The sequence below is a fragment of the Zootoca vivipara genome, chromosome 9, assembly GCF_965207765.1.
Source record: "Zootoca vivipara chromosome 9, rZooViv2.hap1.1, whole genome shotgun sequence".
NCBI lineage: Eukaryota > Metazoa > Chordata > Lepidosauria > Squamata > Lacertidae > Zootoca > Zootoca vivipara.
Window position 1 is genome coordinate 43,714,282 of NC_142592.1, and position 27,702 is coordinate 43,741,983.

The 27,702-nt window shown below is 44.6% G+C and overlaps 1 protein-coding gene across 1 annotated transcript; it reads left to right on the top strand.

The window, feature by feature from the left end:
- On the top strand, positions 1–27,702 carry SOX10 (SRY-box transcription factor 10). Its single transcript, XM_035128227.3, has 4 exons — positions 1–168; positions 1,126–1,578; positions 23,899–24,164; positions 24,861–27,702. Exons 2-4 carry the CDS (start codon positions 1,169–1,171, stop codon positions 25,568–25,570), a joined length of 1,386 nt encoding a protein of 461 aa, XP_034984118.3. The 5' UTR covers positions 1–168; positions 1,126–1,168; the 3' UTR covers positions 25,571–27,702.

The window sequence follows — 27,702 nt, forward strand, 5'->3', positions numbered from 1 at the left end:
ATCCAGGGTATTAGGAAAAACCAAGCCTCCCCTTAGGAATGGCACTTGTCTGAGAGTTTCCTCAGCACACAGCTCCTGAAAAGCCACCAGGCTTGTGAAAGGAGAACAGAGGGGCTATTGGGATACAAATTACAGCTCTCTCAGGATTTGCCCGACAGAGCGGCCGATGTAAGTTTTTCTACCTGAGCTTGGTAACTCACTGTCTCTTTCTCTCTCCCCCTCTTTCTCTCTCCTTTTTTAAACACATCTGACAGTTTTCTCCTTCAGTTTTCCTTCACCCTTCACCAACTGAGCTTTGGGTGAAGAATTGCAGATTGAAAAGGCAGCCAATTTGGGGTGGGGGCTAATTTCTTTTACGTTAGGGAACCAGCTAGGTGCCTGTGCCAACTTTATTTTTAGGTATTGCTTTCCTGAGGTTGGTTAATGTCTGACAGGGTTGAAAAGTGATAGAAGCTTCAAATTTTCTAGAAGTTTTTTTAACATACGTATATGTATAAGATATATGCAATGCACACAAACTTTAAAAATAATAATATCTGGAGCGTAAGTGAACCAGGAAGGGAATATGAAGCCAAAATATTTCCAGCCCACTCTATGATGCCTTTTACCTGGTCTGCTTCAAATGGCGCAGTATGTTAGAGACGCACTCCGAATACACTAATTCTTACACAATCATGAGGCGTTTTGTCTTGATCCTTTAATACTTATAACCACCCATTTCCCCCCAACTGCTGATATTCTTGACTACAATATCAAAGCAAGTTAAGAAACTGCAGGCATATTTGGGATTTGGAAGGAGAAATTAAGAAGTAGGTCTTGTTTTTTGGTCTTCACCCTCTTGAAGACCTCCCCAATCTTTGCTTGTAGATAACATGAACACCCAAAACAGCAGATTCTCATGTTAGAGAAACTTTATGGCACATGTCAGAAGTTTCCAGCTAATTAGAAAGTTCTCCACTCACATTTGATTGTGGCTTTTGCAGGTCCCATAAAATAACATGTTAATGTGGTAGGGTCCACGGATTTTTATTAAGTATGTACCAAATCCTTTCCAGATTATTCGGGTATTTTGAACGTTTTTCGCTTTAGTGTTCATTTAGACCTTTTTTATGTGTGTGGTTCCAGTTGGAAGACGTTGGTACCTGAGGAGTAAAACAAAGAGGAAACAATGACAGATGATCAAGACCTTTCTGAGGTGGAGATGAGTCCTGTGGGTTCTGAAGACCACCACTGCCTCTCTCCAGGACCTTCCATGGCATCAGATGCTAGCTCTCACCTTAGCAACCCCAGCAGCGGTGAGATGGGGAAGGTGAAGAAGGAACAGCAGGACTCAGAAGCGGACGATGACAAGTTCCCAGTGTGCATCAGGGAGGCAGTGAGCCAGGTGCTGAGTGGCTACGACTGGACCCTGGTGCCCATGCCTGTGCGGGTCAATGGAAGCAGCAAGAGCAAGCCCCATGTCAAGCGGCCCATGAATGCCTTCATGGTGTGGGCGCAAGCGGCCCGGAGGAAGCTGGCAGATCAGTATCCTCACCTCCACAATGCAGAGCTTAGTAAGACGCTTGGGAAGCTCTGGAGGTAAGAATGGCTGGGAGAAAGATGAGGGCAAACTGGGGTGAACTAGAGAGCGGTGGAAGCTCAATAGGCATCGGTTGATTGGTGTTAACTTTTGCTTTGATGTGGTGATAAGGGGAGATCAGGTGGGGTGATCATGGAAATAAGGCACAGATGAGGGACGTAGGGCGCAAAGCATAGAAGGCACTTTCTTTCTTGATTATGTGCTTCCAGTATACAACTCGGTCCACGTTTTGATTTGACCTGTGCTCCTATTCCATTGCAAGGCCCAGTTAATCTGGCCGCTAAGCCACAGTCTCAGCAGTTGGGTTTTCATAAACTGCACACTTCACCTTCTCCTCTTGACCTGTTGCGTTCCTTCTTTCTACTACACTTTTGGAGTTCTTCTTCAGTTTTATCCCCTAGTGAAATCACGAGTCTCTCCTCTGCTACATGCTGTTTACCCAACAGTTCTGAAGTCCAAAACAAGCAGTGTCATGGTGGTGAAATTACCGGAAAGATTAATTCGAAAATGTAAAGTTGACAGCTTTCATGGCTGAGGAGAAAGAAAAGTGATTTTCATTGGAACAAAGGCTGAGCAGCAAAATGACAAAATTGTGCTCCCCTGTACACAAGCTGGTTTTCATTTCATGATTTTAAACCAATCTTTGATTTGTGAAAGTTCAGGTTGGAGTGTTTGGAATTTGACATTCTGTGTCTGTTGAGTTTTCCAGCCTGGCATTTGTTTGTTGTTTTTTTAACTTCCTTAAATATATTTGTACCTGTCTTGAAGACAGAGTGAGCTGCTGTTGGCATGGCGGGAAGGAAGGAAGGAGCAAGTATGGCAAAGGACAGAAGCTCAGCCCGCTGTTACAGACCATCCCATTGTAGTTTAGCCACAGATAATTGGTGATTCCTTGAAGGTGATTTGGATTTGGAATTTGGCAACTGTGAAATATACGAACAATGAAGAGTCGTGGGGTGGGGGGAGGCTAATGAGCAATAAACAAGGCTTGTAATAAAGGGCTGATGGAGAGATAAGGAAATCCAATCAGAATATAAGATCCCTTATATCGCCACTGAGCAATCTATGCCAATGCATTGCTTCTGGATAATTGGACTGTGAGAATTTGGGGTTGTTTCTCTTTATGGAACAACATGTTACTCCAACCATAGCAGAAACAAGACAGTGTCCACTCAGGTAGAGAGAAGGCACTTTATGTTCCTTATTCAGGTGCACATACGTTCATATAGTAAATCTTTGAAGACAACATTCCTTTGCAAACTTACTTGGGAGTAATCCCAAATTGAACATACCGGAACTTACTTCTAAGTAAACATGCATTGGATTGTACTGTTCAAAACTTTCCAGATTATTTGTTTATTGTGCATTTGTTGTGCAGCTCTTGCTCGCCATTTACATGGAATCTAAGTATCTTACATTAAGGAAGCACGACTGCTTCAGAGACGTTACATTTTCCTGGCATTCAAGTAACACTATGTTGCTGGTGGGGGAATGTGATTATTTACCCCACCTAAGAGGACTGTTGTTGTTGTTTGGAGCAGTGTCTACAATCATGCAGTTGTGAGAATGTCATGGGCAACTATTGGGCAGTGTCCATGCCCTCATGCACTATGGGAGGCGCAACTCTGCCTGCAACTCACGTTCTCCAAATGCTAACCTGCAAAGAGAAGGCTAGCAAGTTGGAGCTGAAAATAGCAATCCTTGAGGCAGAAGATGGAGAAGAACCTTGTTAGTTTCGTACCCCCAGCAGGCAGTCTCCACATGCCTTGGCTTGAGGCTTTATCTGGACTTATTGCTTTGGTAGATTTGATAAGAAGCTCCTGAACACTTAACTTTAGCTGGTTTCATTCCCAAGTGAATCCTGACATTGCAGGCAAAATACTTCCCTTCTCCGGAACATACATCAATCAGACTTTTTTTTTTAAAGAGTTGGGAGTGAAAGCACTTGGTATCTCCCTTGGCACAAAAGCTGGTTGTGCATTTTGAGGGGATGGGCACTGCATTATTGCACTGACACTGGGACTTGTAAAGCTCTCCTGTGAGATTTGAAATGCAGTGGGGCTGTTCATCCACGTAAACCTTTAAGACCAAATTCCACCAAGGCAGGATATCCCTTCTATTTCAGCTTGCAGTACTCTGACAGCTTAAATATTCAAAACCTACAAAAAACACTCGAGTTAGGCTTGGGCAAAGCTTAAATTATTTTCTGTTTGAGTTGAATCCTTGAGGTTACGGTAAGGATTTCAGCTTTTATCTGAAAATCTGATTATTAGAAAATACCTCAAGGCAAAACAAGATGGAAGACGCAGGGTTTTTCTTTTAAAAAATAATAATTATCACATGACTCTTGGTTTTGAGTGAACGGTTTAGATATATGCAACATGCTGAAATCTTAAGATCCGGCCACCCTGTGGGTTTTTTCCTCTCTCCCCCCCCCCTTCAAATTCTTCTCCCATCCACACCCTAACTGCCATTCCTTCATGATAAGCAGGGACCTAGTTCATGTGATTAGCTTTGCTGAGCAATTTGTCTGTGGAAAGCCATGCAGTAGCCATGTGATTGCTGCAGGGCCAAGAGTTCCACTTCTTTTCAGGCTCCTTGTTTATAGGAAGGGCCGTAGCTCAGTGGTAGGGCATCTGCTTGGCACGCAGAAGGTCATGGGTTCAGTTCCCGGCAGCCCTAGGTGGGATGGGGAGAGACTCCTGGTCTGAAACCCTGGAGAGCCCTTGCCACTCATTGTAGACCAGGGTTTTTCTCAAAGTAATCAGCACTGACCCCCTGAGGGTTGATGAGACTCTCCAGGGGATGTATAAAGACCCATGGGTCAAAAGGTCATCATGGAAAAGAAGTTTCTGAGATACAGTACAAAAAAAATTAATTAGGAATTACGAGCCTCGGAAATAAAGGCCGTGGGCATGTACAGAGTGCACTTCCCTTGCTAATGAGTAATGGTGAGCGATTGTGAGTAAATATCAATTATATTGATCTTATTTCATTTACGTTACGAAGAATTTGGGATGGGGTTGATGGCGACTTTATAAGCTCATCAATGAGTCAATGAACTCAGGGGTTTGGGAAATCTTGGTGGAGACAATACTGAGCTCAATGAACCAGCGGTCTGACTCAGTATAAAGCGACTTCCTATATGGAGAAATGCTTTTTCACTGCCACGTTAGACTGGTCAGAGACACACCCCTTTCTGACACTGAGGTGTCCCCCCCCCCCTTTATGGCAATTCATAAGAATTCAGACTGAATTCAGACTAAAGGGTTTGGGTCTCCATTCTTTCCACCATGTTATATCTGACAGATAACCCTCTTTCTACGTCTAGTGGGCACGAGGCTGAAATATTAAATACAGACCTTCAAAGGCAGGACCTTTGGGTTATATCCATTCTTTAGTTTGCCTCTGTGGTGATAGAGAATAGCGCCATGGGAACCATTTCCTCTGTCTATCAAACCACCTCTCTTTTCCTAAGTCTTCTGCCTGCAGTACAACTCAAACAAAATGGCTTCCTCAAAGAATTAAAATGGAGAAATGTGGCAGACTGTAAATGAGATCCCTATGGCTTGGCACTGGTTGATTTGTCCTGAAAAGAAAAGCCTTGCTAGATCAGGCCGTAAGGCCATTTATTCTAGCATCTTATACTCACAGTGGCCATCCAGATTCCTCCGAAAAGCCAGCAAACAGGACCCGGGTGCCACGGCACTTGCCCCATGTGTGATTCCCAGCAATTGTCCTGCCTACGTATAAATTTCTCTCAGTCTAAATATTTAGCCGTCGTTCCCATAATGCTTCACTGGTATGTGGACTTAAATGCTTTGCTGAACCTGATTAAGATTTTAGAAAGATGTGTACGCCACTCAACTGACTCTTCCTTTACACATTTCCTACTTTATCCACCAATCATCATCATAATACTGTACTGCTGATACCTGCCTGATTTAACCCAACTGACTGTTGTTGTGGCATACAGACAAGTTGACTGTAGTTCAGTCCTAGGCAGGGAATTCTTTGAAATATTCCATTTAGCCGTTCAATTAAAGGATCTCATTTTTCTCTGTAGCTCTTATTTTAAAATTTGCAGGGAATGCCAGCGTATATTAATGTTCTTGCTGCTGGTCAAATGGTGGCTCAAGGGATTCTTTGACTCAGTTTGGCTGTGGATAGAAGTATATTTGTAATAAACCTACCTGGGCATGCATTTCATTCAGCTCAATGGGACCTACATCTCAGCGGGACTTACCAGAACAGCCCAAACCTTATCAGGTCTGCTCAGAAGTGTGTCCCGTTGAACTCAGTAGGGCTTTCTCTAGGGAAAGTGGACAGGCGATTGCCGCCTAAAGAGCCCGTTGCAATATAAACCAATAAGGAAACCTGTGTCTCTACTGCACTGGTAACAGTCGCGCATACATCTGTCAAAACAAAAAATAAAAAAGATTCCTTCCAGTAGCGCCTGTCATAGGTATGAGCTTTCGTGTGCAATGCCTTGGCCTCTGTTGGCAGAGAGGAGTAGTCTGAGTGTCAACAAAAGTTAGTTATAATTGTCTGTATGTACTTTCTTATCTAGTCCCAGTCAGAAACCATTCCTTTCTCCCTTATTTGATATGATTTTTTTAGCATTGCAAATGTTCGACCGTTCCACAAATATAAGGATTCAGTAATTATAACATCATTTAACCTGTGTAAGAAAAAAATCCAACTAGCAAACAAATACCTGAAATATATAAATTATGGTGGAGGGTGGCAAAACAACAACAACAACATTTTTTGAGTACCGTCCACTTCCCTAACTAGCTACACGCTCAGTGATGGTGTAAGGTTGCAGTCCCTGCCTTTTAAACCCTTCTCTAGTTAGTCTGATTTGTGAATCACTAAGCAGAATGACAATATCTTTGGATCTCAATGTCCTTTAATTCATGTCTGCATTTACTTTCATTGTTCTTATATTATTTTATTTGTCTTATTAATGTCTTATTAGCTCAGCCAGTAGAGCATGAGAGTCTTTGTCTCAGGGTTGTGGGTTTGAGTCCCACGTTGGGCAAAAGATTTGTGCATTGCAGGGGGTTGGACTAGATGACCCTTGTAGCCCCTATGATTCTATGATTATTTGATATCTTTGACACATTTAGGCCACAATTCTAAATTTACTTACTAGTGGCCTGGATGATGCTCACTGAATGTAATGGAACTTATTTCAGAGTACGAGAGAGAGAGAGAGAGAGAGAGAGAGAGAGAGAGAGAGAGAGAGAGAGAGAGAGAGTTTACGATGGAGCTGTACTGTGGATACTGGCATTTTTATGGGTCTGCTAATGCACTCCCTGCAGTGAAGAGAGCTGCATGTGACCTTATGCTTCCTTTTTGTACTAAACAGTGCTTATGAGTGCTCATCGTTTAAGGCAGAGGTCTGGATAATATTCAGCTCCCTTTTAGCCTTAGGTCACTTGGTATTTGTCCTGCATGCATAGTTCTGGTTTTAGGAGTGTATTCACAGCATGTCCCAGTAGCTTCCACGAGGACAACCCATGGGCCAAATCAACATGGCTGCCTTGTGAAAAAGAAGGGGGGGGGAAACACCACCAATGTACGCCTTTACTTGTTTAGCCTTGTTTGCTTTTGCTAACAGAGACTTCCTTGTGTCTCTCACCACTAACATGGCTCTACACGCTTTCCTCATTTTTTAAATACTCTGCTGCCGCCAACGCTTCAAAATCAGCAGAAATATTTTAAAATAAATACTACACCAAAATACACTTACACTTTTTTTTTTAAAAAAAGAACTTTCCTAAGAAGGAAAACTGAAATGCAACTTTACTTTGCAGTTTCTGATGTGGCAGCATTTGAGCCCTTAGAATGAAGTTCGTCTTCCTGGGCTCTGTTGCGTGGAAAGGCAGTATACTACTACGAATCTATCATTGTCATTATTTATTTTGATTCTACACACACATATATAAATCAGAGAGGTCACGCTGTTTAACAAATACTTCCAATCCTGCGACTTCCAATCCTTTCATTGTGGCTTGGGCAGGTTTAGGTTTTTTCCCGCACAAGTGGCCAGTTTCAAATAATAGGGACCGCACAGTGGCACCATGTCTAGTGGATCATTCCCAGAAAGATTCCATTGTTGTTGTTCCGCTTGAGCTGGAAAGGGTGAGAGATAGCAAGCAGAATATAAGAGTTCCAGAGCTCTGGTTTGCCGCTAGTGGGTCTTATCTCTCTCCCCCCCCCCCCAAGCTGCTTTGGCATGTTACATCAGCAGTGCTACGATTACATTTTAAAGAAGGGGGTCGATAAAATGTATTTGCTGGATATTACTGGACTCGGTTTCTATTATCACTGACCATTGGTCATGTTGGCTGGAGCTGGTGGAAGTTGGAATTCAACAATGAATGGAGGACTACAGCTTCGCCACCCCTTGTTTTAGAGGAATGAGAAAGATGGTGGAAGGAGGGAAAGATGGGGGGGGGAGAAATGATAGAATCGTATATAAGTAAGTCCCATGTTGCACAGGTTGGTCCCAGGTCCAGAAGAGTGGATGGGTGTAGAGCCATTGTTTCAGGGCGTTTCCCCCCCCCCCCCATGTCATGAGGTTTAAAATGTGAGTGGAAAACTTGCACTTGGCCAGCATGACAAATGCCTCTCCTTTGCATTATATTCTGCATTGGGAACAAACAAACAAACAGGCAAGAGAGATGTAAAGGTGTTTAAGCTGCAGATATGAAAGCACTTATAGCACCAGGTTGGGAATTGGGATCAAATAGTGACTGACCTTGGTGCCACCAAAAGCTGATGCATTAAAGCCAAAGGATGAATCGCTTTGGCAAAATATAAATGCCACTTGCCCATCTTTTTTTGACCCGTGGTGTGGTTGCTGCTCGCTTTGTGCTGTTAGTAGTTTCCACATCCTTCTCTTTCTGTGACTACATTCTGTGGCAAAAACAGGAGCTCCAAACAAATTTTTATTTTATTTTAAAGATTTATTAGGCTCCACAGTAGCCTTTCTTTCCCCCTTCAAGGAATGCAAAACTATTGCCTGAATTTCCAGATTTCTATTGTTTTAAGGGACATCCAAGAACATTACAGTCTTGCAAAACGTAGCAAATACTGTTGCACTTATAAAAAAATTCCTTCAGTAGCACCTATTGCACTTATGTCCTGCTTGCGGGCTTCCAATGGGCATATTTTTGGCCACTGTGAGAACAGGATGCTGGATCAGATGGGCCTTTAGTTTGATCCAGCATGGCTCGTCTTACTTTTTAACAACAACAACAAGGCTGTTTACACACTGTAACTTGCATAAATCATAATGCACGTCCTTTGTTTCCAATCCCATGGTTCCAAAACATTCCTTATTTCCGAAGTGTTGATCTGCAATGCATGCTCCTCAGATACCAAAATGATTATAGAATGACATTGATCCCTTTATCACGGCTGCCAAAGATAAATGCTAGTGTCCGGAAGATAGGAATCATACTTCCTCTCCATTTTAAAGTATCTTTCATTAAAGATGTTTTCCTGGGTGAAAGCCAGGGAGCTGTAGTTTGCTTCAAATGTGCCCACGCTTCTCTTCCTCTGTCCTCCACATGTGTGCACCCACATGCGCCCACACCAAAGTCAGTCACTGCACTATGGGAACCGCTGTCTATAGAGATAGACATCAAGGGGCAGGGCATTATTCATTGTGGTAATATCTGCACATCAACACGACCTGAAAAGGATCTAGGAGTCTTGGTATACCACAAACCTGACATGAGTCAACAGTGTGATGCAGCAGCAATGCAATTCTGGGCTGCATCAAGAGGATTATAGCATCTAGATCGAGGGAAGTAATAGTACCACTGTATTCTGCTCTGGTCAGACCTCACCTGAAGTACTGTGTCCAGTTCTGGGCACCACAGTTCAAGAAGGATACTGACAAGCTGGAACGTGTCCAGAAGAGGGCAACCAAAATGGTCAAAGGCCTGGAAACGATGCCTTATGAGGAACGGCTTAGGGAGCTGGGTATGTTTAGCCTGGAGAAGAGAAGGTTAAGGGGTGATATGATAGCCATGTTCAAATATATAAAAGGATGTCATATAGAGGAGGGAGAAAAGTTGTTTTCTGCTGCTCCAGAGAAGCGGACACGGAGCAATGGATTCAAGCTACAAGAAAGAAGATTCCACCTAAACATTAGGAAGAACTTCCCGACAGTAAGAGCTGTTTGGCAGTGGAATTTGCTGCCAAGGAGTGTGGTGGAGTCTCCTTTGGAGGTCTTTAAGCGGAGGCTTGACGGCTATATGTCAGGAATGCTTTGATGGCGTTTCCTGCTTGGCAGGGGGTTAGACTGGATGGCCCTTGTGGTCTCTTCCAACTCTATGATTCTATGAGTCTATGACCTGGGAGTATGGCTCCCCTTTATCACATACACAGCTCAACAAGACAATGACAAAAATCCACCAACAGCAGACAAGTCAATATGGCTAACCTGATCCAAAACACCCACCCACCCCACTCACACATGAAACAAAGACCACCACAGCCAACCACAAATGAACAGCCATATCCTAGGCCAACCCCAACATCTCTCACCACCAAAGGAACACAAGCGAACAGCAGAGAACCTACACAAGCGATGCTGACAAAAAAACCCCACATATATTAAGTAAAATAGAAACATTGTCACCCCACCCCACCCCCACCCCCACCCACCTTCCCCCAAATTACCTCTTTCCCCCTTTTCTTCCCAATGTCTCAACAAATGAAACTGATTTGTAAAAATGTTATGAGAGACATTGCACATATTTTTGTAAATCAAGAAAATCTTTAATAATAATTAAAAAAAACTGGAAAGAACTTGGGAGTTCCTTGGGGGATGGAAGACCTGCAGTTAGTACTACCAAATACACTTAGAATTGTAAAGATAGGCAGCACTTTAAATTTGCAATGTGCTTTAGGTAAGTTATGTCTTGTTTTACATATGTCTTGCCTTACATATCTCTGTTTGGAAGGGCAGTCAGAAGACAGCCCTCTATTTGAAGTGCTGTTGTTGTTGTTGTTGTTGTTGTTGTTGTTGTATTTCTATACCACCCTTCATCCGAGGATCACAGGGCAGTTTACAATTTGAAAACACCAGAAATACATAATGCAGAAACAAACAAATCTGCCCTGTGTCTGGTTTAAATATATGTAACTATAGAAAGGGAGCTCAGGAGCTCAGAAGCCATTCATCACAATTAGCCACCCCTGGTCAGTAAAAAAGCAGACACACCAGTCACTTGGTGTCTTCCCTGCTATGGTGTGATGTATTGTAGTTCTTCTTAAATTATAGGAATTATTTCTAGAGCCATGTCTATACATACAAATTTCGTTATGTGAATGTTATGCAAAGTGATATCTTTTTTGTTCATGCAAATCCTCTTTTTTGGCAGTCCATAACTGGCCACCCTATTTTACTGATGAGGAGCTAGGAGTGACTTATCCAATACCCCCTCCCTCGCTGCATAAACACACCAGGTCTGTAGCTGAGTTGAGCTTTAACTAAATAGATCTCTCAGCTACTGGGCCCTGCTGGTTCTTAAAAGCAAAGGCCAGTTACTTCATCTACGATTAGTTTCCTTCACAGATGTATATTTTACTTAGGAAATCACATGCACATTCCTCAAGAGTACATTTTCTTAAGTGAGGAACGCACATGTAGCAAAGTAGACATGTTGCATTCATTACAAGTGGGTTACCTGTGATTTGCTTCAGAAAAAATATGTGCAGCCTGTGTCTCTATTTTGCATGGCAATGTACATATATTTGGAATCCTTGCCTTCTCATGTGCCTGTTTTTTTCTTTGCTCGTGATTTTGCAGAGAACCTGTTTGTCTTTTGAAATGTTGCTAGACGAATTTTTCGTTATAAGAAAAGACCCGTGGAACGAATTAAATTCGTCTAGCGATGCACCACTGTAATTGGTCTAATTAATTTCCAGTTATTTATCTCCTTTGTTGAGAATAGCTATTTTACAGAAAGTATAGGACAGGGGTCAGCAAACTTTTTCAGCAGGCACCACCCTCAGACCTTGTGGGGGGCCGGTCTATATTTTTTGGGGGGGGGAAATCGAACGAATTCCTATGCCCCACAAATAACCCAGAGATGCATATTAAATAAAAGGACACATTCTACCCATGTAAAAACACCAGGCAGACCCCACAAATAACCCAGAGATGCATTTTAAATAAAAAGACACATTCTACTCATGTAAAATAAAAAAATTCCTTCAGTAGCACCTTAAAGACCAACTAAGTTTTTATTTTGGTATGAGCTTTCGTGTGCATGCACACTTCTTCAGATACATGCACACGAAAGCTCATACCAAAATAAAAACTTAGTTGGTCTTTAAGGTGCTACTGAAGGAATTTTTTTATTTTACTTCGATCCAGACCAACACGGCTACCTACCTGTACTCATGTAAAAACATGCTGATTTCCGTAGCGTCCGCGGGCTGGATTTAGAAGGCAATTGGGCTGCATCCAGCCTCCGGGCCTTAGTTTGGGGACCCCTGGTATAGGACTACAAAGCTTGTTGTTGTTGTTGTTGTTGCTGCTGCTGCTGCTCCTCCTGTTGCTGCAGTTGCTGCTACTACATCTGTCTTCCATTATGAACTGCATTGTCATCCACATTGGGAGGGAAATGTTACAAAGGGTAGTATACAAATCTCTCTCTCTCTTTCTTTCTCTCTCTCTCTCTCTTACACACACACACACACACACACACACACACACAACAAATTTACTTCAGGTTGTCTTCTCATGATGCTCCATGTTACTGCTGGCTCTTCCGGTGGTAACTGAGGCTGAAATCCTAACCCAGTTTACCTGGGAGTAAGCCGCATTGAATTCAGTGGAACTTACTTCTGAGTAGACATGGTATGGGTTGCAGCCTAAATCATCAGACCACTCTTCACACGCTACATCTTGGCTTAAGCTCAAGATCACCAGGACTCAGCCCTGTAACAAAATTTTTAGAGCTGCTCAACCATGGAATATATGGAATTGTAAATGTGTGTGTCTTGATGTATTTTTAATCCTTGTAATCGCTTGTAAACTGCTGTGGGGGAAAAATATTTTGAAATGTGGGATAACAACAACAACCAACAGCAGCAGCAGCAATGTGAAATGTTAAGGTCCTACGGCACGGCTTTCAGGGTCAGCTTAAGTTGTAACTTTTAGAAATGAACCCCTAGATGCAGCAAAGAGAAAAGGGAATTAGAGACCTCCACCCTAGATACGATGCTTCCAGGTTATCACTATTTTAGGGCGGGATTCAATCACATACAAGCAAATTCAAGTTGTGCGGTTATCACTAACTCGGACTTGGGGAGGTCTTTCACACCAAATCTACTCCCCGCCCCCTGCAAAATCTGACTTCTTTGCGAAAAAGAAAATGATGAGTAAATAGAATCATAGAATGCACTGGAAAGTGTGCTATAATACTTGCTTTGACACGGTGTCAGCTAACCTCCTTGTAAACAAATCAAAATGAATGCTCAATAAACAGGCTGTTTGGAAGCACCCTAAACTGAGAAGTTACAAGGGGTGTGTGTGTGTGTGTTTGTGTGTGTGTGCATACGTGTTTCTTTCCACTTCTTTTCGGCTTGCTACCTAATGATCCGGTTTCCCAGCTGAATGTGTCACCTGCCTCTATTATACAGTATTTTTTTAAGTTGTAATCCTCAGAAAATGTGGAAGTTTAGGCTGCTGGGGTTAATCTGTTATAGATGATTCAGACATGCAGGTTATCACTGGATAGTTCAGCTAACAATGCTTCATTGGGAACTTAAATATATTGGAAATTTAACTGCTCTTCCCCCCCCCCGCCATTTTGCCAACTTTGGTGTAGCTAATTATACAGAGTTGGTTTCTTCTCTCTCTCTCTCTCTCTCTCTCTCTCTCTCTCTCTCTCTCTTGAAAAATGAATCAACCTAGAGTAGTTTCGAAGTTGAATCTAGTTGACGCATTTCAACATCTTCCTGTAAATAACAAAAATCGGTATCCAGTGCCTCAGATTGAATGCCAGGAAATTGCTGGACACAAGATAGCTGCTAAATTCACTTGGCCTTCCCTAGGGCAGGGTGTGTGTGTGTGTAACCTGTGGACCACAACTCCCATCACCTGGGCATGCTGGCTGGGGCTGATGGAAGTTGGAGTCCAATGAAATCTGATAGTTCCCTACCCTGCCACAAGGAAACCCGAATCCTTCTAACTTAGTCAAATCCTTGAATAAGGATGATTCCAGGTGGGTGTCTATTGTGGGGCAGGTGCTGCTAAGGTATACATTTTTTGCAGCACCTTCACAACTTCATAGGCATCAAGAGGTCTCTGTGGCACAATGGGTCAGTGTGTCTGGCTGTTAGCCAGAAGGTTGGTGGCACAAGCTCACTCAGGGATGACTAGGGGCAGAATTCCTGCATTGCAAGGGGGTTGAACTCGAAGACCCTCAGAGTCCCTTCCAACTCTACAATTTCATGGTTCTATCCCATATTCCCCACATTAATCTGGATTTACCTTTCGGGTAAGAATTCACAAAGTTAAAGGGGGGACGACGACTCTGTTGCAAACAACTTATTTGCAAGATCTGAACAGCCCATTTACAATATTAAGTTGAATCTGGAAGCACTCTAAGTCTGAAAAGGATGATCCTAGGCGTGCCTATTCAGAAGTCAGTCCCACTTAGTTGAGTTGAACTTAAAGAGAAGTTTAAGAGGTAAGCTGAAGACAGTCAAAACAGTGAGATGGAGGGAGAAACGGGGACAATTGGCAATACTAAATGGTGTCAGACCTATGGGAAGGGAAGTGGTGGCTTTCATACACACGCACACACAAATACATGTAGGGTATCTACAGACATTCTCCCCAAAAGCCTGTAAACAGGAGCCTCGCCCTTTTGGAAGCAAGACAAAACAATTATCAGTAGCCTGCATAATGCAGCAGGAGATCAAACTTTCACTGCTTGAAAAATGCAATGCCAAGATACTGGTGTCCGCAGCAGCACCCTCTACTGGACAAGAAGTCAAATAACAAACAATTTGGTCACAGGAACGAGCGGCAGAGGAGTAGCTGTTGTTGCCACAAAGGAGGAAAAGAGGGAGGGAGGAGAGTGCTGAGGCACATTAAACACAAATTAATTTATTGCTACATGAATTTATGAAACAAGTGCGATGAACCAAGGCGCATTAGAAATACTCCCTGAAGCGCCTTCATTTCAGTTGAGCATGGCCAAGAATTTCCATAAGCAATCTGGTCACAAAGAGATGTTAACTTTGGAGGAATATATACACACGAAACGTATATCTGTATTATAGCAGTTTAAAGGTTTCCCCAGACAGTCCTTCGGAGATGTAGTTTAGTGAAGGTTCTGATAATTGAGGTTCTGATAATAATACTGAGGTTTCTCAGTATTAAGTTCAATTCTCTACATTTTCACACCCATTTTCTTTTAATTAAAGAAGCTCCTGTGAAAATTCAGCTGCATGTTTGTGCCATTTCCCCCCTAAAATACACAATTTTGCAAAACAATTTCCCCCTAATATAATGCATTTTTTAATGTTGTTTTCACAAACATATGCAATCGTATGCACGCATTATCCTAGTATGCACACTTATGCACACATTGCTTGGATGCAGAACTGCATTGCAAAATTCGGAGAAGTGAGAATTCGGAAGGGTGGTTGTGTTTCAGTTTGTGTGTTGTTTCAGAAAGTGCGAATAAAGCAGATTCACCTTGAAGTACAAACTGAATCAAACTTCTTTCACAAACCCCTCTCCCATCGCTAGAGATTCCTATTCTCCTCACAAGACTATGGTTCACAGGAAAGAGGGGGTTACTTGTTAACCCATTCTACGCCTGTAAATAATAGGCCCTCAGATTGAGCCTTTCCATACAATAACTCAAAGTGTGCCCTGGACAAAATTCACCTTCTGCAGTACTTGCACAAGTGATGCAACCAGCAGCAGTACCTCAGGATCCTATCCCTGCATCCCAGCTGTAAACATAACAAGTGTGTTATGGAAGTGGAATATTTTTACTGTTCGTTGCATTCTCTCTCTCTCTCTCTCTCTCTCTCTCTCTCTCTCTCTCTCTCTCTCTCTGCCACAGCGCACATGCTTCTCTTCATGATTTGGGAGAGCACACAGCCTTCAAACCCAAAACCTAAAATGAAGCATTAAAAAAAACCACCAGACAAACCCCAAAATGGATCTGGCAACCAATAGAATATGAGGGAGAGAGGGAGGAGTCGTTTTCTGCCAGGAATGACATCACAGACGGCTGGGCCCAACAGGTGCCTATGACCCTCATGCAATAACAATCCATGCACTACATTTACAAGGGCTATAAATAGTGCCAAGCGTTGTGACGCTTGTGACATCGCAAGAACAGCCTGAGCTTAATGCCCACAGACTGTGCTCCACAAATGGGAGATAACTGTAGAAATCTTCCACATTCAGTTCACCTTGCAGTTACGGGAACTACTTTCGCACATAGTTCAGAGCTTTTTGAACGAATTTCGCTAAGCTAAAACAAAGTTTTAAAAGATGTGTCTGGCAAGAACCCACCCAACAGCGTTCAAATTGATACGGCTAACTTGACCCAACAAACCACACACACCCCATGGAAAGAAAACTCACAGCAGTCAGCTGAAGGCAACCAACCAATGAAAACTAATTTCCCAATGAAAACTAATTATTGAATAGAAAAAGAACCTACACATGTGTACCTGACACAAAAATCTCACACATACACTATGTAAAGTTTTCTCTCCCCACCTCTTTCTCCCCCAACCTTCTACTGTATGCAGCATCAAAGTCTCATATCGAATATAAATGAAACAAGGACTTTATGATCAGAAAACAGAAACAATGTATGTACTTTTGTAACCCAAGAAAGTCTTAATAAAAACTTTAAAAAGAAAATAAAAGATGTGCATGGCTTTGAATAAAATTGATGCTTCCTAAATTCCCAGAATCGGCCTCAGAATTAGATCTGCATGCCAGGCCTTAGACTGTGAACATGTGAAATAATATTAAAGGTGCCTTTGAATAAATAGATTTCCCTTAGTGATAACTTTCCCTTTAAGGCAGAATACATGCCTTAGGACTTGCATGTTTATTGTGAAGTATGCTTTTATATGTTAGGGTTGCCCTTCGTGGTCCTCAGCATGTTGGTGTGTGTGTGTGTTTGTGTAAGTGTAAGTGTGCATATGTCTGTAAGTGTGTGTATATACATGAGTGTGTGTTGTTTTCTCTCTGGGCACTGGGAAAAAGCAGCCCTTTCTCAGCACTCAAAGAGAGAAAACAGCAAGCTGGCCATGTAAGGAACTTCCTGCAGGGGCAGATCATTCTGTTTTCCTCTCTGCAAATGAGCATGGAGTGACAGGAGGGGTCTGGGAGGCCTGATCCAGCCCATGGGCTCATAGTTCCCCACCTCTGATGCAGAGAGCAAAAACTGTGAACAGTGGCATCAAATGGTTAAAAATTACAGCCTGCTGCTCTGCTTATTTTGCATATATGTTAACTGAATTGTCACAAATGCATTTAAAAACTTAAATGTATTCAAAATAAGCACAGTTAATTACACACACCTATAATGAGACAGGAAACCACTGCCTCCATTCAAGCCCTAGTGGATAGCAACTAACATTTTTATAAGCTAGCAGATTCAGGCTCAGGTTCCTTTGGCCTCTCTCTTCTGTATTCGGTGTATGGCAAAATAGGTATTTGGGGTGTTTGAATAAGGAGGATCCACTCTCAGTGCAGCAGGAATTGAATCCATTGGCCACCATAGATTTAGGGGTTTTTTTTAATTCCATGCCTGCATGCTAGAGGCAAGAGGCCTATCAAATGCAACAGATGAGTTGTTGGGATCTCAGCATGTGGATAACAGCCAAATCTTTCTCGGCACACGCCGCTCTGAGCAAATTGTCCCTTGGAGCAGTGCTTGCAACATCTGCATCGGGTCTCTACACACACATGCATAGATACAACTGATCTCTTCCCCCACTCCATTCCCTGCCTTAATTCTCCTCATTGCTCTCTATGGGACTAATGACTGAGCCCTTCTTATAGCATTGACTCAGCTGTAGCAGACACTGATGAGTAAAGAGGCTTGGCTATATATCACAGCTGCATCCTTTGCGGTCACCCACTAATAGAGCCACCACACTATAGACATACCGTATTTTTCCGTGTATAAGACTAGGTTTCCCCCCTAAAAAATAATGTCCAAAATTTGGGGGCATCTTATACACGGATAGATATCCCCCCATTTTATTAAATCAGAGTCCCCCAAAATAGGGGGCGACTTATACATGGGGGCATCTTATAAATGGAAAAATACGATACTTTGGCAGGGATGGCCAAGGTGGTGCCCTCCATATGCATACCCTCCCACTGCCCTCGCAATGCCAGGATCGTCACGGAAACCCTTAAGCCATTACAGCATCTCACTCCTCACGCAGAGTCCCAAGGGCCCTTCCCTTCAGTACAGTGTTTCAGTGTGTTACGAGAAGTTCAGTTCTGTGCGTCCTTCTAACTAACACATTTCTTAGATTTGTGCCCCGTGCTCAATATGGGGTCACTTCCTGTTTTTATGAAAACAAGTCACTTGAATGCCCCCAAGAAATTTTTTCACCATTTCCCCACCCCTTAGTTGGTCTGACTCCCATAAAGAAAGTGGAGAGTGTGGGAGCGAAGGGGGTAGGGCCTTCTGCAAGGCCATTGCCATGGCTGCAAGGGGTGCCGCGGGAGCTGAAGAGCAGCCATTATGGTCACTTGGCTCCAGCTTGCTTCGTTCGGCCACTGCATCTGAGTCCATGCCCTTGCCTCTGGGGAGGAGGTGGAGGAGGAGGAGGCACGGGGGATAGCAATGATGATATCGATGTAGAATACAGTCATACCTCGGTTTAAGTACGCTTCGGTTTGAGTACTTTCAGTTTAAGTACTCCGCGGACCCATCTGGAACGGATTAATCCACTTTTCATTACTTTCAATGGGAAAGTTCGCTTCAGGTTAAGTACAGATTCCGGAACCAATTGTGTACTTAAACCGAGGAACCACTGTATGTCCCTATTTTCACCTGAGGAGTGTTGTAGGGTATGCCATATGTTGTCAGGCCCCAGTTCCCATCAACTCCAGCCAGTAGCAGTTAGGGAGGATGGGAGTTGTAGCGTGGTGGTGATGGGAGGAGGTAAAGGAACCCTGGATGGTTAAGTCTAGTCAAAAGCAACTATGGGGTTGTGGCGCTCATCTGGCTTTCAGGCTGAGGGAGCCGGTGTTTGTCCACGGACAGCTTTCCAGGTCATGTGGCCAGTATGACTAAACCGCTTCTGGTGCAACAGAAACTCTGCGACAGAAGCCAGAGCGCACGGAACATCCTTTACCTTCCCGCCGCTGTTGTTGTTGTTTAGTCGTTTAGTCGTGTCCGACTCTTCGTGACCCCATGGACCATAGCACGCCAGGCACTCCTGTCTTGCACTGCCTTCCCGCCGCAGTAGTACCTATTTATCTACTTGCACTGGGGTGCTTTCAAACTGTTAGGTTAGCAGGAGAGACTAGTTGCATGAGCCTACGACTAGAAATGTAGAAGGCACAGCAATGGATCCCCTCTGGGATCATAAAACTGGAGTGTAGATGCCACTCTGGCTGCATCAAGAAGTATTCTGCCTATGGGGAGGCAGGAGGAGAAGGTCCAGTTAAAGCTGCCTTAATACCAATTGCATTTACATGCCAATCTTTCTTTCTTTCTTTCATGGGTGCCTGCAAAAATTCCATTGCACAAAAGGTCATGAAGTAGGGGGGACGCCAAGGCAGGAAACGAGTGAAATCCAAATCCTGCAAATCTCCTGGCCTCTCTGCCTGCTCATACCGGTTTCCCTTCGCTAAAGCTGATTTGAAGTTCTGATCCCCAGGAAGAACAAAGGGAAGCCAGGTGACATAGCAGGAGAAGACAAGGGCAGGGTTGGGCCACGGGGTGGGGTGGGAGGAGCGGAAAGAGGACTTGGTCGCACAATGTCAGGGAATCTCAAGAGGAAGGCTGCTATCGAGCACTGCAGTTCAAATCTGGAGGGGGCTGCCCAGAAAACAGAGTTCGCTGTTTCTGTGGCTTGTTTCCTCCTGACAAACACAAACATGTATCTGTAACGCTGCACATGATACATTTTTCACAGTAAAGGGAAATGACATCCTAAACTCAGAAGAAGCAATATGGTGGGTGCCATAATTGAAAAATCCATCCCTGTGCGTGCATTGGGGGTTGTAGCTCAGGGTAGAACACCTGCTTTGCATGCAGAAGATCCCAGTTTCCATTCCCAGCATCCCTAGGTAGGGCTGCTGAAAGCCTTCTAGCTGAAACCTCAGAGAGCAGCTGTCTGTCAGTGTAGACAGTACTGAGCTAGATAGCCCAATACTCTGACTGAGTATAAGGCAACTTCCTATGTCCACTAGCATAAGCAAGGCCTGGAAGCTCTGGAAAGCTTGCAGAAACCCAGTTCCCCACCGGCTTGTACTCAGACCCTCCAAGTGTCCCTATTTTCCAGGGACGTCCCTGATTTAGAGAAGCTGTCCTGGTTTCTGATTTGATGCAAGAATGTCCCACTTTTCTTTAGAATGTCCCTATTTTCACTGGAGAAATGTTGGAGGGTATGGAGTCAGTGGCGGAGCTTCATGCTCTGGCACCGGGGGGCGGAGAGCAGGCGGGGCGGGGCTGGTGCGCATCCTGGGGGCGGGGCATGTCACCTGCAGGGGCGGGGCGCCCAGCGCGGGCGGGGGGACAGCCGCAATGACACCCTACCAGGATCACCCCGCCAGGGGCGGTACGCTCCCCCCTGCACTCCTCTTCCTCCACCAGTGTATGGAGTCATTTGACCCCCCAAGACATCTGAAGGCAATCCTGTATAGGGAAGGTTGTTTTTTTAAAAATGTTTATTGTTTTATCTTGCTTTTATATAGGTTGGAAGCTTTCCAGAGGGGCTGGGGCAACCCAGTAAGATGTGTGGGGTATAAATAGTAAAATTATCATTATGAAATGGGACATCCCTATTTTCATTGGAGAAATGTTGGAGGGTATGTTGTACTTAGTACCTTCCAGGTTTAAAAAAGTCTGGATCCTTTGCTGGAATGAGTTTTTGCTTCCTCCAGTGTCAGAAAAATCCTAATTATGCCATCCTAAATTGTTCACAGTCATTGCATTCTACCCTTAAATGTTGTAGTAAATGTAAACTTGAGTACGCATACATGCAGACTTGTGTACAGGGGAACCCACAGTAAATAAATAATATCTTTACCTAAATTGTCTCCAAAAAGCGGGAGACCCAGGAATTAAACTATCTGGAAACCTGTTTGGGGGCTTTGGGCAGATCCAAATTATACATTTAAAGCACATCCAGTGCATTTAAAACTTATGACTTCCCCGAAAGAATCCTGAGAACTGTAGGTTTTCTATTCACAGAGCTACAATTTGCAGAACCCTTAACAAACTACAGTTCCTCGGATTCTTTGGGGGGGAGTCATGTGCTTTCAACATGTGTTGGGTGTGCTTTAAATATAAAGGTGCCAGGCAAGAACATCCCTCTTCCCTCAGGCCTTTGGCTAATTAAATAATCCATAGCCTTTTAAACTGTTTGGGGGAAGTATTGTTTTGTTTGTTACTATGTTAGGTATTCTGGGTTCTAGGGACCCAGGTGGCGCTGTGGGTTAAACCACTGAGCCTAGGGCTTGCTGATCAGAAGGTCGGTGGTTCAAATCCCTGTGACGGGGTGAGCTCCCGTTGCTTGGTCCCAGCTCCTGCCAACCTAGCAGTTCGAAAGCACGTCAAAATGCAAGTAGATAAATAGGAACCGCTACAGCAGGAAGGTAAACAGCGTTTCCATGTGCTGCTCTGGTTTGCCAGAAGTGGCTTTGTCATGCTGGCCACATGACCTGGAAGCTATACGCTGGCTCCCTCGGCCAATAATGCGAGATGAGCGCGCAACCCCAGAGTCGGTCACGACTGGATCTAATGGTCAGGGGTCTCCCTTTACCTTTTTATGTTAGGTATTCATGTGTTTTTACATTGAAAACTGCCCTGTGATCCTCAGAGGCAGGATGGTATAGAAATGTAATTTAAAATAAATAAATAAAGTAAATCAATATGGTGTGGATCCACCTAAAGCACCCAGAATAGGTTTCAAAATGGGTTTGATTCCGAAGTCTCCCGCTTCTTGGAAACCATCAGGAGTTGAGTCTTGGACTCGTTGAATAACTGAGCGAGGAGCAATTCAGGATGAGAGAATTAGGATCCTTGGGGACATTTGTGTGTGATCGGAAGGAGACACAAGAAAGCTGGTGTTGAACTCAGGGTGACTCAGTAGTTTTAATCTCCTGGATTAAAGCCATGGTTGGAATGCAGTTATGTGGCGGAGACCCTCTCAGCCGGGCGTGAAGTTAGGTCAGCTCCACTAGAGGTACCACTGCAGGACATCCTGCCCGAGAGAGAAAAGGAGAAGCTAAACCCAGGGCTGGCCCAGGCCTTTTGCTTGCTGAGGTGAAGTGCAAAATGGTGTCCCTACCTTTGTGTACAGAAGCGGACTGGACTGGCAGTTGGATCATAATTCAACCTTGGTGAACGAGGCAGCACCCTCTATGGCTTCATTGGATAGCAGTGGCATTTCAGGGAGGCAGGGCAGGTTCCCCCAACACCTTGCTGCCACTCCTCACCCATCACCTGAGGCAGCGTCCTCAGTCTGCCCAATGGCCTTAATAGTTTTTAATACTGTGTTTTTAAATTGTTGTAACTAACCCTGAGATACCATGGTGAAGGGCGGGTGAGAAATGTTGTTGTTGTTGTCGTTGCTGCTGCTGCTGCTGCTACTGCTGCTGCTGTTAGGGCCTGACTAAGTCTGCCACTACTTTTGCTATGGGCTGCTTTGTGTTCATTATTCCTGTCATTAGCTCCTTCCCCTTTTTTTATTTCTTTGTCCCAAGTTTATTTACTTTCTAGCAATAGACTCTGCAGAAAGTTTGGTTCTGCATTTGCACAGGCCCCCAGAAGCTTCTTCAGTAGTTTATACTTTCTCCAGAAGTTAATTCAAATTTTCTACTAGAGATCTTGCATATAAATGGGAAAAAAATTGCATGTGAGATATTACAGCTAGGTCTGTCTAGACTGGAAATGTCACCAGAGAAGCTTTCTCACCTTGGAGCTTTTCTGTTTCCTGTAGAACGCAGAACTGCATTTGGGTTGGTGGGGAATGACAGTCAGCCTGTGTTGCAAGATAGGATGACCATGGAATCATATTCAGAACAGAAGACAACTCCGAAACTGGAATTTTGGAATCTACAGAAGTTGTGTAAATTATGTTTGAGCAAATTAGATGTGCTAACTATGCATATTTGGGAACAAAGATAGGAAACGTGGTCCGCCCTTTGCTGTTTCTTATGAGGGAAACTGGCAACAAGCATGTACACAACACCTTGATTAAAATCTGGTAAGAGTTGCCAGGGTCCAGAAAAAAATTACTCCAGGGTCACCATTTGGCCATCTCTGATGTAGTATGAAAAAAGGTTGTGGTGAAAGTTTGATAGCACCTTCAAAAGAGGTATAGGATTTTGTCTAGCCCATGTCTAATGTGATGAAGAGCAGTGGGATTCTGTTCTAACTGGAGAAAACTCAGTGCTACAGGAGTGACCGTACTGTTCTATAGCGCCTTTCATCCCTAGTTTTCAAGGCTCTGTGCTGTGTATTCAATTAGTCACCCCAAAACAGCATCTTATAAAGCAGCGCCTGTTGAAGAGAGTGGAAAATGAGATCAGTACACAGGGACCCTAGAATTTTGTTGTTGTTTTTAATGCAACAATATTTGGGATAATTAAAGGGGACATTCCCAACTGCACAGCTTTCAAAACCACACAGAACAAAATAAAGAGAATTAACACATTTTGCCCGTGTTGGTCAATCTAAATAAAACTGTCCTTAAGGTCAACAGCTTTGCTGGTGTGATTGAATTGCAATCTACTACTGATAAATGGATCAGATGGCTCACTGTCTGAGACTAGAACTGTATCAAAAAAAATGGGGAGCTGATCGCATATGCGGGTCGTTCATAAAATGGCCCGAAGAGCCTCACCGTGCCACTGCAAAAACTCTGAAAGGGAGTGTAGGGTTGAAAGGGGTCACAATGCAGCAATCCACTTTCGGAACATATTTGCCCCTCTTTCCTCCAATGCTATGGCAAGGCTATGGCTTCTGGTGGGTGTGTGGTTCCACTTTTAACAAACTCGTTCTGTGTGTCCTCCCCCACCCCCTTCCTCTGCTTTCTTTAAGATTGTTGAATGAAAGCGACAAGCGTCCCTTCATTGAGGAGGCGGAGCGGCTGCGAATGCAGCACAAGAAGGACCACCCTGATTACAAGTACCAGCCACGCCGGCGGAAAAATGGCAAGGCCGCCCAGGGTGAAAATGACAGCCAGGCCGAAGGGGAAGCTGGTGGAGCAGCTGCAATACAGGCACATTACAAGAACGCCCATTTGGACCACAGGCATCCTGGGGAAGGCTCTCCCCTGTCTGACGGGCACCCTGAACACCCCTCAGGTTAGTCCCATAATACAGTTTAATCCATAGACATAGCCTGAAGAGCAGCAGCTGGGTATATCAGGGGTAGGCAACATGGTGTCCTCCATATATTTTTTTGACTCCCACTCCCATTTGCCCCAACCAGCATGGCTGATGGTCAGGGATGATGGGAGTTGTAGTCTTGCCTTCATCTGAGGGGCATCACTTGGCTACCCCTTGTCTAAATGTAGAGTACCATCGTGAAAACAAATGGTTGATTTTGTTGCTATTTTTCTGGCCTGGCGTAGTTAGATATGGCACAAGTGAGTTTGGCAACTTTTTATTTTTTTAAAAACAAACCCTCATGGTTCATCATTGCCAAAGTCTAAGGACTATATTTAAACCAGCTGTTATTTTGTATTTCATTAGCTGCCCGCTTTATTTTTGCCTCTTCTCTGAGGAACGATGCTAGCACAGCTTTCCTTCATCTCGTGACTTCCAGATGTTTTGGGCTCTGGCTCCCATTGACACCAGCCAGCACGGCCAATGCTTAAAGGTGATGGGAGCTGCAACTCAACAACATTTGGAAGGCTTCAAGCTAGGGAGCTGCTCTAGAAGGTCTGTGGAGTGAAGGGAGAGGGGTCAGCTGCTCTCGTCTTCTGCTATGAAGTTGGTCTCTCTGCTTTATCCGCGGCAAGGTGGTAATTGACATCTTCTCTCGCCTTTCCATCACAGGTCAGAGCCATGGACCTCCCACACCACCGACCACTCCAAAGACAGAACTGCAGTCCGGTAAGGCTGACTCCAAGAGGGAGGGGCGTTCCCTTGGAGAAGGAGGAAAGCCGCACATCGACTTTGGCAATGTGGATATTGGGGAGATCAGCCACGAAGTGATGTCCAACATGGAGCCCTTCGACGTCAACGAGTTTGACCAGTACCTGCCGCCGAATGGACATGCTGCTCACCCGGGCCATGTCGGAGGCTATGCCACAGCTGCTGGCTATGGCCTTGGGAGTGCCCTGGCTGCAGCCAGTGGACACTCGGCCTGGATCTCCAAGCAGCATGGAGTCTCCTTGTCTGCTGCCACGTCATCGGTGGTAGACTCCAAGGCACAAGTGAAAACAGAGGGCTCTGCTCCGGGGGCCCATTACACTGACCAGCCCTCCACTTCACAGATAGCATACACCTCTCTCAGTTTGCCCCACTATGGCTCAGCTTTCCCCTCTATATCCAGGCCTCAGTTTGACTACCCTGACCACCAGCCCTCGGGACCCTACTATGGCCATTCCAGTCAGGCTTCCGGCCTCTACTCGGCCTTCTCCTATATGGGGCCCTCCCAACGGCCCCTATACACTGCCATCTCTGACCCGGCACCTTCAGTGCCACAGTCTCATAGCCCCACACACTGGGAGCAGCCTGTATATACAACCCTCTCGAGACCCTAGGGAAAGGGGAGCAGTGACCAAAGCAGCAGCGGAAAGGCTCCGGAGAATCAGCCCCAGAAGACGAGCCTCCGGGTCCCGAGGTCATTCGGTGTAATCCAGTCGCCAGAACCCACAGAATATCCGGGCGTGTCTATCTTGACCGCAGTTATCGATGGCTCACCTGGCCGGAGGAAGGTTCCCACCCACCCCCCACAATCCCAGTCCTTGATTGGCTTCCGAGGTCCCATAGGCCTTCTAGATGAGGACGATTCTAGGCACGGAGCAACTAGTCATGGCGGGTTTTTTTGTTTTTGTTCAGCAGGTCAAGGGTTTTAAAACAAAATAAAAAATTGAGAGATCATCCCTTCCCTTCTCTCCCCCCTCCCTGAAGTTGTCCAGACCATCATCCTGGTGGTTTAGAAAGAAACACAATGGACGCAATTCTGCCACTCGCTGTGGGTGAAGGCTAGGTGGGCACCCTGGTGGGGTAATGTTACAGGTGGAGAAGTAGAATGGTGCAGCCGTCCGATATGGACCATGCTCTAGGACATTCCTGCTTCAGAGTCGCACGTGCATGAAATGTTGCTCCCCATTGGAAGACCAACCTATGCTTGCTTTTCCTGTTGATATTTGGCACCTGCGCCCACTTTCCCTTATCCATTCCATCGCCTCTCTGCTGCCTGGCTCTCTTAAGACTTAACTACACAGTACTTTGGACTCAGGAACTGCATTATATGCTCTGGCCGCCTTTGCATCTCAGCATGTAAGCATGTGCATACATGCTGGTCCCTTGGACCGTAAAAAAAGAAAAGCAAATGGGACTGAATCCAACTTTGTTGTTATGAACATTTTGTATTCCTAGTTTGTTTCCAACACTTTGTGGCTCCCTTCTAAACTCCCCCAGCTACCTTTCTAACATGCCAGAAGATACCCTACCAAAGCCAATACTTTTCCTTCCGGCTTACAAGAGTGATTGTGTGTCTATATGCGTGTGTGCACATGTGTGTGCAGAGGGGGTGAGGGAAAGCAGAAAGATAGCAGTGCCTGGAATGGTCAGGGTGGTTCTCCTATTTTCTTAAAAACAGACCAAATGTGGAGGGAGAACTTCTACAGGAACACAATGCTAGAACAGGCATATCCTCATTCCCCCACGAGAGACAGTTCAAGGCATTTTGGTGCCCAAGGCAGAGCATGCACATGGCTCGCCAAAAACATTATAAACTAAATCACCAATCCTAGAGGCTGCCGCACCCTGCCTCCTGGCAGGGCCAATCCCTGTCACATGTTCAAAATCGTTAACAGCTCAGCTCTGTCTTTGCCACAACAAGGAGGACCTTGCTGGTGTAACTCATGTGGAATGGGCATTTAAAGAAGAAGTAGGGCCGTGCAGAATTCAGATGAACCCATGTTCACTTTTGAGTTTTTCAAATGGAGGCAGCCTCCTCAGCTAAATCAAACTTTGCCTTTATTTTCCTCTTCTCCGTGGCCCTGATGCATGCCCATTCCACAGCTTCCTGACAGTAAGAGCTGTTCCTGACTGTAAGAGCTGTTCGGCAGTGGAATTTGCTACCAAGGAGTGTGGTGGAGTCTCCTTCTTTGGAGGTCTTTAAGCAGAGGCTTGACAGGCATATGTCAAGAATGCTTTGATGGTGTTTCCTGCTTGGCAGGGGGTTGGACTGGATGGCCCTTGTGGTCTCTTCCAACTCTATGATTCTATGATTCCAAAAAAGAGAACGAGCATGTCACTTTGATGGCTGCCGTGACTTAGACGGTACCAAAAACAGCCCGGAGAGGCCAGACACTGTGCAGTTGCATGAGGATAGACCCACAACTGGCCACCATGTACATTGTGGTACTTGCTGTTGTTCCTAACCCCTTTGGATTGAGACGACTGAGGCTAACCTCCCCAAAAGTTATGAGCTTTATATATGCTTGACTCCATTTTTCTGCTATGGGTGATTATCTCTTCTCCATGGTGTTTGAAAAGAACATGTAGTATGCCTGTAATCCTTGTATGCATGCAATCTATTAACTGCTCTACACCCTTATTTATGGAAGTAGCACATCCTCCCCTGTTCCCAGCACCACAACCCTCTAGCACCATTAACTTTGCATCAAATGTATGGAATAATAAACTTAAGAGGTTTCAGCTA

What these genes read in the sequence shown, in the direction of transcription:
- SOX10 (XM_035128227.3), top strand. Translation starts at nt 1,169, where the DNA reads ATGACAGATGATCAAGACCTTTCTGAGGTGGAGATGAGTCCTGTGGGT. An exon ending in ACGCTTGGGAAGCTCTGGAG is followed by an intron (nt 1,579 to 23,898) that starts GTAAGAATGGCT and finishes GCTTTCTTTAAG; the next exon opens with ATTGTTGAATGAAAGCGACA. An exon ending in GCACCCTGAACACCCCTCAG is followed by an intron (nt 24,165 to 24,860) that starts GTTAGTCCCATA and finishes TTTCCATCACAG; the next exon opens with GTCAGAGCCATGGACCTCCC.